Consider the following 20,720-nt stretch of genomic DNA (forward strand, 5'->3'; position numbering starts at 1 on the left):
CTTGCCCACGAATCAGCACCTTTCCCACCCCGAGTGCGAGTTGTTGCGGGAGTTTGAAATTTGACATCCTTGTGTTTGTCCTGATGAGTGCAAGGCGAAAAACTTCAACATCTCTTCTCAGCAACGTTCTAGCAAGTCACTTCAATAATAACAAGGCAACATCATCAATGTTACCAATGAATCATCTTTATTTCCAGTTACAGTAACTGCTAGTCTATGTACACAACCAGACAAATTCCGAGAACAAAAGCAGGAAATTTCTTGCGGAACCAGTGTGTGTGTGCACAGTCACAACAGGACAGTAGGTCCCAAAAGATCCTTCAGGATCACCATCCCTCAAAAGTCCACCTGAGCCCCTGGCCTGCACCAACCACCTTCAAAGCATCCTCGTTCTGTTCATCCGGACTACTGCAACACGACTTCATCTTTCATTTCTACGTTCACCGCCTCCCCGCCCGTCTTTCCGCCTTCTCTCTTCACCTTGGTGCTGTCTGCTGGTCGCTTCCTCGATAGGGCAGGTTCAACTGGAGAAGCAAAGGAGAGAGAGGTTATTCAAATGGTCGCCTGTAAATGTCTCCAAATAGAGGAACGAATGTGGAGCCAGAAAGGAGTGTCAAGTTACCACAGAAAGTAAAATAGGGTTTCAAACTGGGAATACTGGATCAGCTCCCCCCCCCCCCCCCCGTTACTTGAAGGGTTTAGAATCATAAATGTTTACAGCACAGAAGGAGGCCATTCGGCCCATGTCCACACTACCCAATAAAGGTTGGATGTCACTACTCCCATTTTCCAGCGCTTCAAGGTCACGGCAGCGCAAGTGAAAATCTAAATACTACTTAATGTCACCAGGGTTTCTGACTGGACCACCCTTTCAGGCAGCGGGTTCTAGACCCCCATCACCCTCTGGGTAAAAAGGCTTCCCAACTACCCTCAGCCTTCGGATTCTGTCATTCATTAAGTACTCCCTTGTCTTCTTATTTATCCAAAGTGCACCACCTCGCACTTAACAGGGTTAAATACATAACTAGGAGTAGGCCATCCGGCCCCTCCAGCCTGTTCCGCCATTCAATAAGATCATGGCTGATCTTTTCGTGGACTCAGCTCCACTTACCCACCTGCTCACCATAACCCTTAATTCCTTTACTGTTCAAAAACGTATCTATCCTTGCCTTTAAAACATTCAATGAGGTAGCCTCAACTGCTTCACTGGGCAGGGAATTCCACAGATTCACAACCCTTTGTGTGAAGAAGTTCCTCCTCGACTCAGTCCTAAATCTGCTTCCCCTTATTTTGAGGCCATGCCCCCTAGTTCCAGCTTCACCCGACAGTATAAACAACCTACCCGATTCTAATCTATTCCCTTCATAATTCTATATGTCTCTATCTCTCCTCATAAGCCAACCCTCTCAACTCCAGAATCAACCTAGTGAATCTCCTCTGCACCCCCTCCAGTGCCAGTATATCCTTTCTCAAGTAAGGAGACCAAAACTGTACACAGTACTCCAGGTGTGGCCTCACCAGCACCTTATACAGCTGCAACATAATCTCGCTGTTTTTAAACTCCATCCCTCTAGCAATGAAGGACAAAGTTCCATTTGCCTTCTTAATTACCTGCTGCACCTGCAAACCAACTTTTTGCGATTCATGCACAAGGACACCCAGGTCCCTTTGCACAGCATCATCCCAGTACCTAAGAAAAGCCAAGCAGCGTGTCTTATGACTATCGTCCGGTGGCTCTGACATCCATCATTATGAAGTGCTTTGAAAGGCCAGTCATGGCACGCATCAATTCCAGCCTCCCGGACTACCTGGATCCACTACAGTTCACCTACCGCCGCAACAGGTCCACAGCAGACGCCATCTCCCTGGCCCTGCACTCAACCCTGGAACACCTAGATAACAAAGACACCTATGTCAGACTCCTATTTATTAACAGCTCAGCCTTTAACACCATAATTTCCACAAAACTCTTGTCCAAACTCCATGGCCTGGGCTCCTCTGTGACTGGATCCTGAACTTCCTAACTCACAGATCACAATCAGTAAGGATAGGCAACAACACCTCCTCCACGATCATCCTCAACACTGGTACCTCACAAGGCTGTGTTCTCAGCTCCCTACTATACTCCTTACGCACCTATGACTGTGGCCAAATTCCCCTCCAACTCGATTTTCCAGGTTGCTGACGACACCACCGTAGTGGGTCGGATCTCAAACAATGACGAGACAGAGAACAGGAATGAGTAAGCGAATCTGGTGAACTGGTGCGGCAACAATAATCTCTCCCTCAATGTCAACTAAACAAAGGAAATAGTCATCGACTTCAGGAAGCCTAAAGGAGAACATGCCCCTGTCTACTTCAACGGGGACAAAGTAGAAAGGGTCGAGAGCTTCAAACTTTTAGGTGTCCAGATCACCAACAACCTGTCCTGGTCCCCCCATGCCGACGCTATAATTAAGAAAGCCCCACCAACGCCTCTACTTTCTCAGAAGACTAAGGAAATTTGGCATGTCAGCTACGACTCTCACCAACTTTTACAGATGCCCCATAGAAAGCTTTCTTTCTGGTTGTATCACAGCTTGGTATGGCTCCTGCTCTGCCCAAGACTGCAAGAAACTACAAAAGGTCATGAATGTAGCCCAATCCATCACACAAACCAGCCTCCCATCCATTGACTCCATCCACATTTCCCGCTGCCTCGGCAAAGCAGCCAGCATAATTAAGGACCTCACACACCCCGGACATTCTCTCTTCCACCTTCTTCCATCGGGAAAAAGATACAAAAGTCTGAGGTCACGTACCAACCGACTCAAGAACAGCTTCTTCCCTGCTGCTGTCAGACTTTTGAATGGACCTACCTCGCATTAAGTTGATCTTTCTCTACACCCTAGCTATGACCGTAACACTACATTCTGCACTCTCTCCTTTCCTTCTCTATGAATGGTATGTTTTGTCTGTATAGCGCGCAAGAAACAATACTTTTCACTGTGTTAATACATGTGACAATAAATCAAATCAGCAGCATGCTGCAATTTTTTACCATTTAAATAATAGTCCATTTTGCTGTTATTCCTACCAAAATGGATGACCTCACATTTACCAACATTGTACTCCATCTGCCAGACCCTTGCTCACTCACTTAGACTATCTATATCCCTTTGCAGACTTTGTGTCCTCTGCACACTTTGCTCTACCTCTTATCGTAGTGTCATCTGCGAACATTGACATGGAAACTAGAAGCAGGAGGAGGCCATTCGGCCCTTCGAGCCTGCTCCACCATTCATTTTGATCATCAAATTCAATATCCTGATTTCCCTCTTCCCTCCATATCCCTTTAGCCCCAAGAGCTATATCTAATTTCTTCTTGAAATCACACAACGTTTTGGCCTCAACTACTTTCTGTGGGAGTGAATTCCACACATTCACCACCCTCTGGGTGAAGAAATTTCTCCTCACCTCAGTCCTAAAAGGTTTACCCTTATCCTCAAACTATGACCCCTAATTTTGACACACTACACTTGGTCCCCAACTCCAAATCATCTATGTAAATCGTAAACAATTGTAATCCCAACACTGATCCCTGAGGCACACCACTAGTCACTGATCGCCAACCAGAAAAACACCCATTTACCCCCCCATTCTTTGCTTACTGTTAGTGAACCAATCCTCTATCCATGCTAATACATTACCCGTAACACTGTGCACCTTTATCTTATGTAGCAGTCTTTGGTGCGACACCTTGTCAAATGCCTTCTGGAAATCCAGATGCACCACATCCACAGGTTCCCCATTGTCCACTGCACATGGAATGTTCTCAAAGAATACCATCTGCCACTGCTCTGCCCATCTGACCAACTCATCTATATCTTCCTGTAACCTACAACATTCTTCTTCACTTTTAACCACTCTACCAATCTTGGCATCATCTGCAAACTTGCTTATCATTCCTCCACATTATCATCGATGTCATTTACATATATAATTAAGGTCCCAGCACTGACCCTTGCGGTACACCACTGGTCACCTAGCTCCAGTCAAACAGTCTTCTACCACCATCCTGTGTGTCCTATTACTAAGCCAGTTTCAATTGGCTGACTTTTAACTGCCCCTCTGAAATGGCCTCAGTTCAAGGGGCAATTAGGGGATGGGCAATGAATGCTGGCCCAGCCCGGCCGCACCCACACCCCGTGTTGAATAAAAACTCAAGCACCACTGGAGTTTTGTGAGGTTGGAAGGGAACACGGGGATATTGTAGTCATACCATCCATGACAGATCGCTCCTTCTGACTGTGTTGTATCTGTTTCAGTAATTTCCTCTTCTTCTTTCCTGAGAGTGTGATGTTCGCCCTCTTACTCGAGCTACAAGTAACGAGAAACAGTGTTAGTGGACAGCGAAGAATAGGCGGACGTGCACAGAGTGGAAACACGGCAACAAGTTCTTGGATTTGTTAGGACAATAAAGGTAGTTTCAAAGGATGTATATTTGTATTGGTCAATATTAGAAATAAGGTTTGATTTTAAGTGGGTGAAATTTAGTGCTTCCGTGGAAGGGTAAAACCGAGAGTTAGATACATGCTGGACAAAGGTTCAATGTATGGGGGCTGGTTTCAATTCATGGCACAGTGGTTAGCGCTGCTGCCTCACAGCGCCAGGGACCCAGGTTCGATTTCCGGCCTCGGGTCACCATCTGTGCGGAGTCTGCACGTTCTCCCTGTGTCTGCGTGGGTTTCCTCCCACAGTCCGAACGACGTGCTGATTAGGTGCATTGGCCGTGCTAAATTCTTCCTCAGTGTACCCAGACAGCCACCGGAGTGTGGCGATTAGGGGATTTGCACAGTAACTTCATTGCAGTGTTAATGTGAGCCTACTTGTGACACTAATAAATAATCTTAAACTTTAACTGTGATTCTATTATGCTTAGAGAGGGTTACAGCATCAAGAATAAATAAAAGGCATGAGCATTTGGTCATTGCTTAGCAACTTTTACCGCAGGAAAGCTGTCAGCTCTGAGTTCAGACTGGATACATTGCAGTTGGAGACAGGATACTGGGGAGTGAACATCTCTCCACCAGGAGAAGCTGGACAGAAGGAGGGAGTTGCAAAGATGCTTGCTTCCTATTCCACCACGTTTTATATAAAAAATATAGCAACAATTTGAGCCAGTCTGGGATCTTCCTGTCCAGGTATAAACACCAACTGGGATCGTAACAAGTTTACCGTCCACTGATAACTTACATCGTATGTATGTTAGCGCGCAAGAAACAACACATTCCACTGTATACTAATACATGTGACGACAATAAATCAAATCACTGTGAACAGTGTCAGACATGGCACCATTATTCACAGCCTGTTGAGTCACAGAGTTCCAGAATACATCTCACCCCAGGACTAGAACACAACAGTCAAGAGTGACACTGCCAGTGCAGTACTGAGGGAGTGCCGCACTGTTGAAGGTGCCGCTTTTCAGGTAGACCTGAACTTGAGCTGAACTTTCTCACCATCTCTTCTTCAGGTGATGAGCAGTGGTCAGGCCCTTGTCAATCACCGCGCCCACAATGAGACGCTTTTTCCTTCTCTGTTTCCTCAGAACACGCCGTCTTCTGACAAGGTTACTCTGTAATCCCGGAAAACAAAGCGGGTGGGTGGAGGGCGAGGGAGTGTGGGGAAACGGGAATAAAGGAAATGATTCAAAAAGGCAAATCCCAAACTTTCCACCACTCCCCGCGCCCTTTAATATCCCACTCACTCCCCGCACCCTCTAATATCCCACACACTCCCCGCGCCCTTTAATATCCCACTCACTCCCCGCACCCTCTAATATCCCCCTCACTCCCCGCACCCTCTTAATATCCCACCCAGTCTAATCCCCCTCACTCCCCGCACCCTCTTAATATCCCACCCAGTCTAATCCCCCTCACTCCCCGCACCCTCTAATATCCCCCTCACTCCCCGCACCCTCTAATATCCCACCCAGTCTAATCCCCCTCACTCCCCGCACCCTCTTAATATCCCACCCAGTCTAATCCCCCTCACTCCCCGCACCCTCTAATATCCCACTCACTCCCCGCGCCCTTTAATATCCCACTCACTCCCCGCACCCGCTAATATCCCACACACTCCCCGCGCCCTTTAATATCCCACTCACTCCCCGCACCCTCTAATATCCCCCTCACTCCCCGCACCCTCTTAATATCCCACCCAGTCTAATCCCCCTCACTCCCCGCACCCTCTTAATATCCCACCCAGTCTAATCCCCCTCACTCCCCGCACCCTCTAATATCCCATCCAGTCTAATCCCCCTCACTCCCCACACTCTCTAATATCCCACCCAGTCTAATCCCCCTCACTCCCAGCACCCTCTAATATCCCACCCAGTCTAATCCCCCTCACTCCCCGCACCCTTTAATATCCCCCTCACTCCCCGCACCCTCTAATATCCCACCCAGTCTAATCCCCATCACTCCCCGCACCCTCTAATATCCCACTCACTCCCCACACCCTCTAATATCCCACCCAGTCTAATCCCCCTCACTCCCCGCACCCTCTAATATCCCACTCACTCCCCGCACCCTCTAATATCCCACCCAGTCTAATCCCCCTCACTCCCCGCACACTTTAATATCCCACTCACTCCCCGCACCCTCTAATATCCCACCCAGTCTAATCCCACTCACTCCCCGCACCCTCTAATATCCCACCCTGTCTAATCCTCCTCACTCCCCGCACCCTCTAATATCCCACCCAGTCTAATCCCACTCACTTCCCGCACCCTTTAATATCCCACTCACTCCCCGCACCCTCTAATATCCCACCCAGTCTAATCCTCCTCACTCCCCGCACCCTCTAATGTCTCACCCAGTCTAATCCCCCTCACTCCCCGCACCCTCTAATATCCCACTCACTCCCCGCACCCTCTAATATCCCACCCAGTCTAATCCCACTCACTCCCAGCACCCTCTAATATCCCACTCACACCCCGCACCCTCTAATATCCCACCCAGTCTAATCCCCCTCACTCCCAGCACCCTCTAATATCCCACCCAGTCTAATCCCACTCACTCCCCGCACCCTCTAATATCCCACTCACTCCCCGCACCCTCTATTATCCCACCCAGTCTAATCCCCCTCACTCCCGGCACCCTCTAATATCCCACCCAGTCTAATCCCCCTCACTCCCCGCACCCTTTAATATCCCACTCACTCCCCGCACCCTCTAATATCCCACCCAGTCTAATCCCCCTCACTCCCAGCACCCTCTAATATCCCACCCAGTCTAATCCCACTCACTCCCCGCACCCTCTAATATCCCCCTCACTCCCCGCACCCTCTAATATCCCACTCACTCCCCGCACCCTCTAATATCCCACCCAGTCTAATCCCCCTCACTCCCCGCACCCTCTAATATCCCACTCACTCCCCGCACCCTCTAATATCCCACCCAGTCTAATCTCCCTCACTCCACGCACCCTCTAAAATCCCACTCACTCCCCGCACCCTCTATCCCACTCACTCCCCGCACCCTCTAATATCCCACTCACTCCCCGCACCCTCTAATATCCCACCCAGTCTAATCCCCCTCACTCCCCGCACCCTCTAATATCCCACTCACTCCCAGCACCCTCTAATATCCCCCTCACTCCCCGCACCCTCTAATATCCCACCCAGTCTAATCCCCCTCACTCCCCGCACCCTCTTAATATCCCACCCAGTCTAATCCCCCTCACTCCCCGCACCCTCTTAATATCCCACCCAGTCTAATCCCCCTCACTCCCCGCACCCTCTTAATATCCCACCCAGTCTAATCCCCCTCACTCCCCGCACCCTCTAATATCCCACTCACTCCCCGCACCCTCTAATATCCCACTCACTCCCAGCACCCTCTAATATCCCCCTCACTCCCCGCACCCTCTAATATCCCACCCAGTCTAATCCCCCTCACTCCCCGCACCCTCTAATATCCCACCCAGTCTAATCCCCCTCACTCCCCGCACCCTCTAATATCCCACCCAGTCTAATCCCCCTCACTCCCCGCACCCTCTAATATCCCACCCAGTCTAATCCCCCTCACTCCCCGCACCCTCTAATATCCCACTCACTCCCAGCACCCTCTAATATCCCCCTCACTCCCCGCACCCTCTAATATCCCACCCAGTCTAATCCCCCTCACTCCCCGCACCCTCTAATATCCCACCCAGTCTAATCCCCCTCACTCCCCGCACCCTCTTAATATCCCACCCAGTCTAATCCCCCTCACTCCCCGCACCCTCTAATATCCCACTCAATCCCCGCACCCTCTTAATATCCCACCCAGTCTAATCCCCCTCACTCCCCGCACCCTCTAATATCCCACTCACTCCCCGCACCCTCTAATATCCCACTCAATCCCCGCACCCTCTAATATCCCACTCACTCCCAGCACCCTCTAATATCCCCCTCACTCCCCGCACCCTCTAATATCCCACCCAGTCTAATCCCCCTCACTCCCTGCACCCTCTAATATCCCCCTCACTCCCCGCACCCTCTAATATCCCACTCACTTCCCACACCCTTTAATATCCCACCCAGTCTAATCCCCATCACTCCCCGCACCCTCTAATAGCCCACCCAGTCTAATCCCCATCACTCCCCGCACCCTCTAATATCCCACTCACTCCCAGCACCCTCTAATATCCCACCCAGTCTAATCCTCCTCACTCCCCGCACCATTTAATATCCCACTCGCTCCCCACACCCTCGAATATCCCACCCAGTCTAATCCCTCTCACTCCCAGCACCCTTTAATATCCCACTCACTCCCCGCACTCTAATATCCCACTCACTCCCAGCACCCTCTAATATCCCACTCACTCCCCGCACCCTCTAATATCCCACCCAGTCTAATCCCCCTCACTCCCAGCACCCTTTAATATCCCACTCACTCCCCGCACCCTCTAATATCCCACTCACTCCCAGCACCCTCTAATATCCCCCTCACTCCCAGCACCCTCTAATATCCCACCCAGTCTAATCTCCCTCACTCCCAGCACCCTCTAATATCCCACCCAGTCTAATCCCCCTCACTCCCCGCACCCTCTAATATCCCACTCACTCCCAGCACCCTCTAATATCCCACCCAGTCGAATCCTCCTCACTCCCCGCACCCTCTAATATCCCACCCAGTCTAATCTCCCTCACTCCCCGCACCCTCTAATATCCCCCTCACTCCCCGCACCCTCTAATATCCCCCTCACTCCCCGCACCCTCTAATATCCCCCTCACTCCCCGCACCCTCTAATATCCCCCTCACTCCCCGCACCCTCTAATATCCCCCTCACTCCCCGCACCCTCTAATATCCCACTCACTCCCAGCACCCTCTAATATCCCACCCAGTCTAATCCTCCTCACTACCCGCACCCTTTAATATCCCACTCGCTCCCTGCACCCTCTAATATCCCACCCAGTCTAATCCCACTCACTCCCCGCACCCTCTAATATCCCACCCAGTCTAATCCCACTCACTCCCCGCACCCTCTAATATCCCACCCAGTCTAATCTCCCTCACTCCCAGCACCCTCTAATATCCCACCCAGTCTAATCCCCCTCACTCCCCGCACCCTCTAATATCCCACTCACTCCCAGCACCCTCTAATATCCCACCCAGTCGAATCCTCCTCACTCCCCGCACCCTCTAATATCCCACCCAGTCTAATCTCCCTCACTCCCCGCACCCTCTAATATCCCCCTCACTCCCCGCACCCTCTAATATCCCCCTCACTCCCCGCACCCTCTAATATCCCCCTCACTCCCCGCACCCTCTAATATCCCCCTCACTCCCCGCACCCTCTAATATCCCCCTCACTCCCCGCACCCTCTAATATCCCACTCACTCCCAGCACCCTCTAATATCCCACCCAGTCTAATCCTCCTCACTACCCGCACCCTTTAATATCCCACTCGCTCCCTGCACCCTCTAATATCCCACCCAGTCTAATCCCACTCACTCCCCGCACCCTCTAATATCCCACCCAGTCTAATACCTCACTCCCCGCACCCTCTAATATCCCACCCAGTCTAATCCCACTCACTCCCCGCACCCTCTAAAATCCCTCCCACCCTTTAATATCCCCCCCAATCCCTGCACGCTATAATATCCCACTCACTCCCAGCACCCTTTAATATCCCACCCAGTCTAATCCCCCTCACTCCCCGCACCCTTTAATATCCCCCTCAATCCCCGCACCCTTTAATATCCCACTCACTCCCAGCACCCTCTAATATCCCCCTCACTCCCCGCACCCTCTTAATATCCCACCCAGTCTAATACCTCACTCCCCGCACCCTCTAATATCCCACCCAGTCTAATACCTCACTCCCCGCACCCTCTAATATCCCACCCAGTCTAATCCCACTCACTCCCCGCACCCTCTAAAATCCCTCCCACCCTTTAATATCCCCCTCAATCCCCGCACCCTTTAATATCCCACTCACTCCCAGCACCCTTTAATATCCCACCCAGACTAAACCCCCTCACTCCCAGCACCCTTTAATATCCCCCTCACTCCCCGCACCCTCTAATATCCCACCCAGTCTAATCTCCCTCACTCCCAGCATCCTCTAATATCCCACCCAGTCTAATCCCCCTCACTCCCCGCACCCTTTAATATCCCACTCACTCCCCGCACCCTTTTATATCCCACTCACTCCCCGCACCCTCTAATATCCCACCCAGTCTAATCCCCCTCACTCCCCGCACCCTTTTATATCCCACTCACTTCCCGCACCCTTTAATATCCCACCCAGTCTAATCCCCCTTGCTCCCCGCACCCTTTAATATCCCACCCAGTCTAATCCCCCTTGCTCCCCGCACCCTTTAATATCCCACTCACTTCCCGCACCCTTTTATATCCCACTCACTTCCCGCACCCTTTTATATCCCACTCACTCCCAGCACCCTTTTATATCCCACTCACTTCCCGCACCCTTTTATATCCCACTCACTCCCAGCACCCTTTTATATCCCACTCACTTCCCGCACCCTTTAATATCCCACCCCCCACAATGTTTGACTGCTGCTGCTGTTCTGGGCACTGTAACCTGGTCACCCCCTCCCTGTTCCTCTCCCTGATTTGGGTCGGTTGCTGCTGTTCTGGGCACTGTAACCTGGTCACCCCCTCCCTGTTCCTCTCACTGATTTGGGTCGGTTGCTGCTGTTCTGGACACTGTAACCTGGTCACCCCCTCCCTGTTCCTCTCACTGATTTGGGTCGGTTGCTGCTGTTCTGGACACTGTAACCTGGTCACCCCCTCCCTGTTCCTCTCACTGATTTGGGTCGGTTGCTGCTGTTCTGGACACTGTAACCTGGTCACCCCCTCCCTGTTCCTCTCCCTGATTTGGGTCGGTTGCTGCTGTTCTGGACACTGTAACCTGGTCACCCCCTCCCTGTTCCTCTCACTGATTTGGGTCGGTTGCTGCTGTTCTGGACACTGTAACCTGGTCACCCCCTCCCTGTTCCTCTCCCTGATTTGGGTCGGTTGCTGCTGTTCTGGGCACTGTAACCTGGTCACCCCCTCCCTGTTCCTCTCACTGATTTGGGTCGGTTGCTGCTGTTCTGGACACTGTAACCTGGTCACCCCCTCCCTGTTCCTCTCCCTGATTTGGGTCGGTTGCTGCTGTTCTGGACACTGTAACCTGGTCACCCCCTCCCTGTTCCTCTCACTGATTTGGGTCGGTTGCTGCTGTTCTGGGCACTGTAACCTGGTCACCCCCTCCCTGTTCCTCTCCCTGATTTGGGTCGGTTGCTGCTGTTCTGGGCACTGTAACCTGGTCACCCCCTCCCTGTTCCTCTCACTGATTTGGGTCGGTTGCTGCTGTTCTGGGCACTGTAACCTGGTCACCCCCTCCCTGTTCCTCTCTCTGATTTGGGTCGGTTGCTGCTGTTCTGGACACTGTAACCTGGTCACCCCCTCCCTGTTCCTCTCCCTGATTTGGGTCGGTTGCTGCTGTTCTGGACACTGTAACCTGGTCACCCCCTCCCTGTTCCTCTCACTGCTTTGGGTCGGTTGCTGCTGTTCTGGACACTGTAACCTGGTCACCCCCTCCCTGTTCCTCTCTCTGATTTGGGTCGGTTGCTGCTGTTCTGGGCACTGTAACCTGGTCACCCCCTCCCTGTTCCTCTCCCTGATTTGGGTCGGTTGCTGCTGTTCTGGGCACTGTAACCTGGTCACCCCCTCCCTGTTCCTCTCACTGCTTTGGGTCGGTTGCTGCTGTTCTGGACACTGTAACCTGGTCACCCCCTCCCTGTTCCTCTCTCTGATTTGGGTCGGTTGCTGCTGTTCTGGACACTGTAACCTGGTCACCCACTCCCTGTTCCTCTCCCTGATTTGGGTCGGTTGCTGCTGTTCTGGACACTGTAACCTGGTCACCCACTCCCTGTTCCTCTCCCTGATTTGGGTCGGTTGCTGCTGTTCTGGGCACTGTAACCTGGTCACCCCCTCCCTGTTCCTCTCACTGATTTGGGTCGGTTGCTGCTGTTCTGGACACTGTAACCTGGTCACCCCCTCCCTGTTCCTCTCCCTGATTTGGGTCGGTTGCTGCTGTTCTGGACACTGTAACCTGGTCACCCCCTCCCTGTTCCTCTCCCTGATTTGGGTCGGTTGCTGCTGTTCTGGGCACTGTAACCTGGTCACCCCCTCCCTGTTCCTCTCACTGATTTGGGTCGGTTGCTGCTGTTCTGGGCACTGTAACCTGGTCACCCCCTCCCTGTTCCTCTCACTGATTTGGGTCGGTTGCTGCTGTTCTGGGCCCTGTAACCTGGTCACCCCCTCCCTGTTCCTCTCCCTGATTTGGGTCGGTTGCTGCTGTTCTGGGCACTGTAACCTGGTCACCCCCTCCCTGTTCCTCTCCCTGATTTGGGTCGGTTGCTGCTGTTCTGGACACTGTAACCTGGTCACCCCCTCCCTGTTCCTCTCACTGATTTGGGTCGGTTGCTGCTGTTCTGGACACTGTAACCTGGTCACCCCCTCCCTGTTCCTCTCCCTGATTTGGGTCGGTTGCTGCTGTTCTGGGCACTGTAACCTGGTCACCCCCTCCCTGTTCCTCTCCCTGATTTGGGTCGGTTGCTGCTGTTCTGGACACTGTAACCTGGTCACCCCCTCCCTGTTCCTCTCTCTGATTTGGGTCGGTTGCTGCTGTTCTGGGCACAGTAACCTGGTCACCCCCTCCCTGTTCCTCTCACTGATTTGGGTCGGTTGCTGCTGTTCTGGGCACTGTAACCTGGTCACCCCCTCCCTGTTCCTCTCCCTGATTTGGGTCGGTTGCTGTTGTTCTGGGCCCTGTAACCTGGTCACCCCCTCCCTGTTCCTCTCACTGCTTTGGGTCGGTTGCTGCTGTTCTGGGCACTGTAACCTGGTCACCCCCTCCCTGTTCCTCTCCCTGATTTGGGTCGGTTGCTGCTGTTCTGGACACTGTAACCTGGTCACCCCCTCCCTGTTCCTCTCACTGATTTGGGTCGGTTGCTGCTGTTCTGGGCACTGTAACCTGGTCACCCCCTCCCTGTTCCTCTCACTGATTTGGGTCGGTTGCTGCTGTTCTGGACACTGTAACCTGGTCACCCCCTCCCTGTTCCTCTCACTGATTTGGGTCGGTTGCTGCTGTTCTGGGCACTGTAACCTGGTCACCCCCTCCCTGTTCCTCTCACTGATTTGGGTCGGTTGCTGCTGTTCTGGACACTGTAACCTGGTCACCCCCTCCCTGTTCCTCTCCCTGATTTGGGTCGGTTGCTGCTGTTCTGGGCACTGTAACCTGGTCACCCCCTCCCTGTTCCTCTCCCTGATTTGGGTCGGTTGCTGTTGTTCTGGGCCCTGTAACCTGGTCACCCCCTCCCTGTTCCTCTCACTGCTTTGGGTCGGTTGCTGCTGTTCTGGGCACTGTAACCTGGTCACCCCCTCCCTGTTCCTCTCCCTGATTTGGGTCGGTTGCTGCTGTTCTGGACACTGTAACCTGGTCACCCCCTCCCTGTTCCTCTCACTGATTTGGGTCGGTTGCTGCTGTTCTGGGCACTGTAACCTGGTCACCCCCTCCCTGTTCCTCTCTCTGATTTGGGTCGGTTGCTGCTGTTCTGGACACTGTAACCTGGTCACCCCCTCCCTGTTCCTCTCACTGATTTGGGTCGGTTGCTGCTGTTCTGGACACTGTAACCTGGTCACCCCCTCCCTGTTCCTCTCACTGATTTGGGTCGGTTGCTGCTGTTCTGGGCCCTGTAACCTGGTCACCCCCTCCCTGTTCCTCTCCCTGATTTGGGTCGGTTGCTGCTGTTCTGGGCACTGTAACCTGGTCACCCCCTCCCTGTTCCTCTCACTGATTTGGGTCGGTTGCTGCTGTTCTGGGCACTGTAACCTGGTCACCCCCTCCCTGTTCCTCTCCCTGATTTGGGTCGGTTGCTGCTGTTCTGGGCACTGTAACCTGGTCACCCCCTCCCTGTTCCTCTCACTGCTTTGGGTCGGTTGCTGCTGTTCTGGACACAGTAACCTGGTCACCCCCTCCCTGTTCCTCTCACTGATTTGGGTCGGTTGCTGCTGTTCTGGGCACTGTAACCTGGTCACCCCCTCCCTGTTCCTCTCACTGATTTGGGTCGGTTGCTGCTGTTCTGGGCCCTGTAACCTGGTCACCCCCTCCCTGTTCCTCTCCCTGATTTGGGTCGGTTGCTGTTGTTCTGGACACTGTAACCTGGTCACCCCCTCCCTGTTCCTCTCACTGATTTGGGTCGGTTGCTGCTGTTCTGGGCACTGTAACCTGGTCACCCCCTCCCTGTTCCTCTCCCTGATTTGGGTCGGTTGCTGCTGTTCTGGACACTGTAACCTGGTCACCCCCTCCCTGTTCCTCTCACTGATTTGGGTCGGTTGCTGCTGTTCTGGACACTGTAACCTGGTCACCCCCTCCCTGTTCCTCTCACTGATTTGGGTCGGTTGCTGCTGTTCTGGGCACTGTAACCTGGTCACCCCCTCCCTGTTCCTCTCCCTGATTTGGGTCGGTTGCTGCTGTTCTGGACACTGTAACCTGGTCACCCCCTCCCTGTTCCTCTCCCTGATTTGGGTCGGTTGCTGCTGTTCTGGACACTGTAACCTGGTCACCCCCTCCCTGTTCCTCTCACTGATTTGGGTCGGTTGCTGCTGTTCTGGACACTGTAACCTGGTCACCCCCTCCCTGTTCCTCTCACTGATTTGGGTCGGTTGCTGCTGTTCTGGGCCCTGTAACCTGGTCACCCCCTCCCTGTTCCTCTCCCTGATTTGGGTCGGTTGCTGCTGTTCTGGGCACTGTAACCTGGTCACCCCCTCCCTGTTCCTCTCCCTGATTTGGGTCGGTTGCTGCTGTTCTGGACACTGTAACCTGGTCACCCCCTCCCTGTTCCTCTCACTGATTTGGGTCGGTTGCTGCTGTTCTGGGCCCTGTAACCTGGTCACCCCCTCCCTGTTCCTCTCCCTGATTTGGGTCGGTTGCTGCTGTTCTGGACACTGTAACCTGGTCACCCCCTCCCTGTTCCTCTCACTGATTTGGGTCGGTTGCTGCTGTTCTGGACACTGTAACCTGGTCACCCCCTCCCTGTTCCTCTCCCTGATTTGGGTCGGTTGCTGCTGTTCTGGACACTGTAACCTGGTCACCCCCTCCCTGTTCCTCTCCCTGATTTGGGTCGGTTGCTGCTGTTCTGGGCACTGTAACCTGGTCACCCCCTCCCTGTTCCTCTCACTGATTTGGGTCGGTTGCTGCTGTTCTGGGCCCTGTAACCTGGTCACCCCCTCCCTGTTCCTCTCACTGATTTGGGTCGGTTGCTGCTGTTCTGGACACTGTAACCTGGTCACCCCCTCCCTGTTCCTCTCCCTGATTTGGGTCGGTTGCTGCTGTTCTGGACACTGTAACCTGGTCACCCCCTCCCTGTTCCTCTCCCTGATTTGGGTCGGTTGCTGCTGTTCTGGACACTGTAACCTGGTCACCCCCTCCCTGTTCCTCTCACTGATTTGGGTCGGTTGCTGCTGTTCTGGGCCCTGTAACCTGGTCACCCCCTCCCTGTTCCTCTCACTGATTTGGGTCGGTTGCTGCTGTTCTGGACACTGTAACCTGGTCACCCCCTCCCTGTTCCTCTCACTGATTTGGGTCGGTTGCTGCTGTTCTGGACACTGTAACCTGGTCACCCCCTCCCTGTTCCTCTCCCTGATTTGGGTCGGTTGCTGCTGTTCTGGGCACTGTAACCTGGTCACCCCCTCCCTGTTCCTCTCACTGATTTGGGTCGGTTGCTGCTGTTCTGGACACTGTAACCTGGTCACCCCCTCCCTGTTCCTCTCCCTGATTTGGGTCGGTTGCTGCTGTTCTGGGCACTGTAACCTGGTCACCCCCTCCCTGTTCCTCTCACTGATTTGGGTCGGTTGCTGCTGTTCTGGGCACTGTAACCTGGTCACCCCCTCCCTGTTCCTCTCACTGATTTGGGTCGGTTGCTGCTGTTCTGGGCACTGTAACCTGGTCACCCCCTCCCTGTTCCTCTCCCTGATTTGGGTCGGTTGCTGCTGTTCTGGACACTGTAACCTGGTCACCCCCTCCCTGTTCCTCTCCCTGATTTGGGTCGGTTGCTGCTGTTCTGGACACTGTAACCTGGTCACCCCCTCCCTGTTCCTCTCACTGATTTGGGTCGGTTGCTGCTGTTCTGGACACTGTAACCTGGTCACCCCCTCCCTGTTCCTCTCACTGATTTGGGTCGGTTGCTGCTGTTCTGGACACTGTAACCTGGTCACCCCCTCCCTGTTCCTCTCCCTGATTTGGGTCGGTTGCTGCTGTTCTGGGCACTGTAACCTGGTCACCCCCTCCCTGTTCCTCTCCCTGATTTGGGTCGGTTGCTGCTGTTCTGGACACTGTAACCTGGTCACTCCCTCCCTGTTCCTCTCACTGATTTGGGTCGGTTGCTGCTGTTCTGGGCACTGTAACCTGGTCACCCCCTCCCTGTTCCTCTCCCTGATTTGGGTCGGTTGCTGCTGTTCTGGACACTGTAACCTGGTCACCCCCTCCCTGTTCCTCTCCCTGATTTGGGTCGGTTGCTGCTGTTCTGGGCACTGTAACCTGGTCACCCCCTCCCTGTTCCTCTCCCTGATTTGGGTCGGTTGCTGCTGTTCTGGACACTGTAACCTGGTCACCCCCTCCCTGTTCCTCTCACTGATTTGGGTCGGTTGCTGCTGTTCTGGACACTGTAACCTGGTCACCCCCTCCCTGTTCCTCTCACTGATTTGGGTCGGTTGCTGCTGTTCTGGACACTGTAACCTGGTCACCCCCTCCCTGTTCCTCTCCCTGATTTGGGTCGGTTGCTGCTGTTCTGGGCCCTGTAACCTGGTCACCCCCTCCCTGTTCCTCTCCCTGATTTGGGTCGGTTGCTGCTGTTCTGGGCACTGTAACCTGGTCACCCCCTCCCTGTTCCTCTCACTGATTTGGGTCGGTTGCTGCTGTTCTGGACACTGTAACCTGGTCACCCCCTCCCTGTTCCTCTCCCTGATTTGGGTCGGTTGCTGCTGTTCTGGGCACTGTAACCTGGTCACCCCCTCCCTGTTCCTCTCCCTGATTTGGGTCGGTTGCTGCTGTTCTGGACACTGTAACCTGGTCACTCCCTCCCTGTTCCTCTCACTGATTTGGGTCGGTTGCTGCTGTTCTGGGCACTGTAACCTGGTCACCCCCTCCCTGTTCCTCTCCCTGATTTGGGTCGGTTGCTGCTGTTCTGGACACTGTAACCTGGTCACCCCCTCCCTGTTCCTCTCACTGATTTGGGTCGGTTGCTGCTGTTCTGGGCACTGTAACCTGGTCACCCCCTCCCTGTTCCTCTCACTGATTTGGGTCGGTTGCTGCTGTTCTGGACACAGTAACCTGGTCACCCCCTCACTGTTCCTCTCCCTGATTTGGGTCGGTTGCTGCTGTTCTGGACACTGTAACCTGGTCACCCCCTCCCTGTTCCTCTCACTGATTTGGGTCGGTTGCTGCTGTTCTGGACACTGTAACCTGGTCACCCCCTCCCTGTTCCTCTCACTGATTTGGGTCGGTTGCTGCTGTTCTGGGCCCTGTAACCTGGTCACCCCCTCCCTGTTCCTCTCCCTGATTTGGGTCGGTTGCTGCTGTTCTGGGCACTGTAACCTGGTCACCCCCTCCCTGTTCCTCTCACTGATTTGGGTCGGTTGCTGCTGTTCTGGACACTGTAACCTGGTCACCCCCTCCCTGTTCCTCTCACTGATTTGGGTCGGTTGCTGCTGTTCTGGACACTGTAACCTGGTCACCCCCTCCCTGTTCCTCTCACTGATTTGGGTCGGTTGCTGCTGTTCTGGGCACTGTAACCTGGTCACCCCCTCCCTGTTCCTCTCACTGATTTGGGTCGGTTGCTGCTGTTCTGGACACAGTAACCTGGTCACCCCCTCACTGTTCCTCTCCCTGATTTGGGTCGGTTGCTGCTGTTCTGGACACTGTAACCTGGTCACCCCCTCCCTGTTCCTCTCACTGATTTGGGTCGGTTGCTGCTGTTCTGGACACTGTAACCTGGTCACCCCCTCCCTGTTCCTCTCACTGATTTGGGTCGGTTGCTGCTGTTCTGGACACTGTAACCTGGTCACCCCCTCCCTGTTCCTCTCACTGATTTGGGTCGGTTGCTGCTGTTCTGGACACTGTAACCTGGTCACCCCCTCCCTGTTCCTCTCACTGATTTGGGTCGGTTGCTGCTGTTCTGGACACTGTAACCTGGTCACCCCCTCCCTGTTCCTCTCACTGATTTGGGTCGGTTGCTGCTGTTCTGGACACTGTAACCTGGTCACCCCCTCCCTGTTCCTCTCACTGATTTGGGTCGGTTGCTGCTGTTCTGGACACTGTAACCTGGTCACCCCCTCCCTGTTCCTCTCCCTGATTTGGGTCGGTTGCTGCTGTTCTGGACACTGTAACCTGGTCACCCCCTCCCTGTTCCTCTCACTGCTTTGGGTCGGTTGCTGCTGTTCTGGGCACTGTAACCTGGTCACCCCCTCCCTGTTCCTCTCACTGATTTGGGTCGGTTGCTGCTGTTCTGGGCACTGTAACCTGGTCACCCCCTCCCTGTTCCTCTCCCTGATTTGGGTCGGTTGCTGTTGTTCTGGACACTGTAACCTGGTCACCCCCTCCCTGTTCCTCTCCCTGATTTGGGTCGGTTGCTGCTGTTCTGGGCACTGTAACCTGGTCACCCCCTCCCTGTTCCTCTCACTGCTTTGGGTCGGTTGCTGCTGTTCTGGACACTGTAACCTGGTCACCCCCTCCCTGTTCCTCTCACTGATTTGGGTCGGTTGCTGCTGTTCTGGACACTGTAACCTGGTCACCCCCTCCCTGTTCCTCTCACTGCTTTGGGTCGGTTGCTGCTGTTCTGGGCACTGTAACCTGGTCACCCCCTCCCTGTTCCTCTCACTGATTTGGGTCGGTTGCTGCTGTTCTGGACACTGTAACCTGGTCACCCCCTCCCTGTTCCTCTCACTGATTTGGGTCGGTTGCTGCTGTTCTGGGCACTGTAACCTGGTCACCCCCTCCCTGTTCCTCTCCCTGATTTGGGTCGGTTGCTGCTGTTCTGGACACTGTAACCTGGTCACCCCCTCCCTGTTCCTCTCCCTGATTTGGGTCGGTTGCTGCTGTTCTGGACACTGTAACCTGGTCACCCCCTCCCTGTTCCTCTCCCTGATTTGGGTCGGTTGATCCTTCCTCCTGGGGCCATCTTCTCTCCACGTTTTCAGCCAGAGCCGGAAATGGACAAATTAGCAAACATGTCAATCATCATCCAGGCAGCCAATGGGGAAGGAGGGGCGGGCCCTCCATTTAAAGTGACATGTCCAATATTTAAAGTGTCATACCCAACGTTTAAAGTGACAGGCCCTCTATTTAAAGCGACAGGCCCTCCATTTAAAGCGACAGGCCCTCCATTTAAAGTGATAGGCCCTCCATTTAAAGCGACAGGCCCTCCATTTAAAGTGACATGCCATCTATTTAAAGTGACATACCCTCCATTTAAAGTGACAAGCCCTGCATTTAAAGTGTGATGATGTGGAGATGCCAGCGTTGGACTGGGGTAAACACAGTAAGAAGTCTCACAACACCAGGTTACAGTCCAACAGGTTTAGTTGGCAGCAAATACCATAAGCTTTCGGAGCACTGCTCCTTCATCAGATGGAGAGGAAATGTGAATCCTGGTGTTGTGAGACTTTTTAAAGTGAGATGCCCGCCATTTAAAGTGAGATGCCCGCCATTTAAAGTGAGATGCCCGCCATTTAAAGTGAGATGCCCGCCATTTAAAGTGAGATGCCCGCCATTTAAAGTGATGCGGCCAGTGTTCCCTTTGTGACTGACAGGAGTTGGAGCAACGTCGCCCCGCCCCCCGGCCCTGTAAACTGGGCTCCGCCCCTTGGCCGCGGGAAGAGGGCGGGGCCTCCCTGGCCCCGCCCCCCCCGGCCGCCATTGGCGGAGCGGTTGTGGAGCTGCCGCCCAGCTCCACCCCCCCCTCTCCCCACTCACCAATCCAGGACTGGCTGAACAGCTGACGTTCGTTTCCGACCACGCCCCTTCCAGAGGGCGGAGCCATCGACGGTGACGTAACGCGCCCGGTGCGGCCAATGGGGTGAGGAGTGAGGTCAGCCGGTGACGTGACGGTCGATTCCATCAACAGAGGAAGGAGGGGGGGTCGAGCTGAGCGCGGTGACGTCAGTGACGGCCGCGTCGC

At 53.9% G+C, this 20,720-nt stretch overlaps 1 protein-coding gene across 1 annotated transcript; it reads right to left on the reverse strand.

The window, feature by feature from the left end:
* Positions 1–163: 163 nt before the first annotated feature.
* Positions 164–20,660, reverse strand: c4h11orf98 (chromosome 4 C11orf98 homolog). Its single transcript, XM_078205963.1, has 5 exons — positions 20,612–20,660; positions 20,516–20,562; positions 5,502–5,617; positions 4,262–4,359; positions 164–524 (listed from the first exon to the last, which is right to left on the reverse strand). Exons 1-5 carry the CDS (start codon positions 20,658–20,660, stop codon positions 406–408), a joined length of 429 nt encoding a protein of 142 aa, XP_078062089.1. The 3' UTR covers positions 164–405.
* Between the last annotated feature and the right edge of the window lie 60 nt (positions 20,661–20,720).

The sequence above is a fragment of the Mustelus asterias genome, unplaced genomic scaffold (assembly GCF_964213995.1).
Source record: "Mustelus asterias unplaced genomic scaffold, sMusAst1.hap1.1 HAP1_SCAFFOLD_1130, whole genome shotgun sequence".
Classification (NCBI taxonomy): domain Eukaryota; kingdom Metazoa; phylum Chordata; class Chondrichthyes; order Carcharhiniformes; family Triakidae; genus Mustelus; species Mustelus asterias.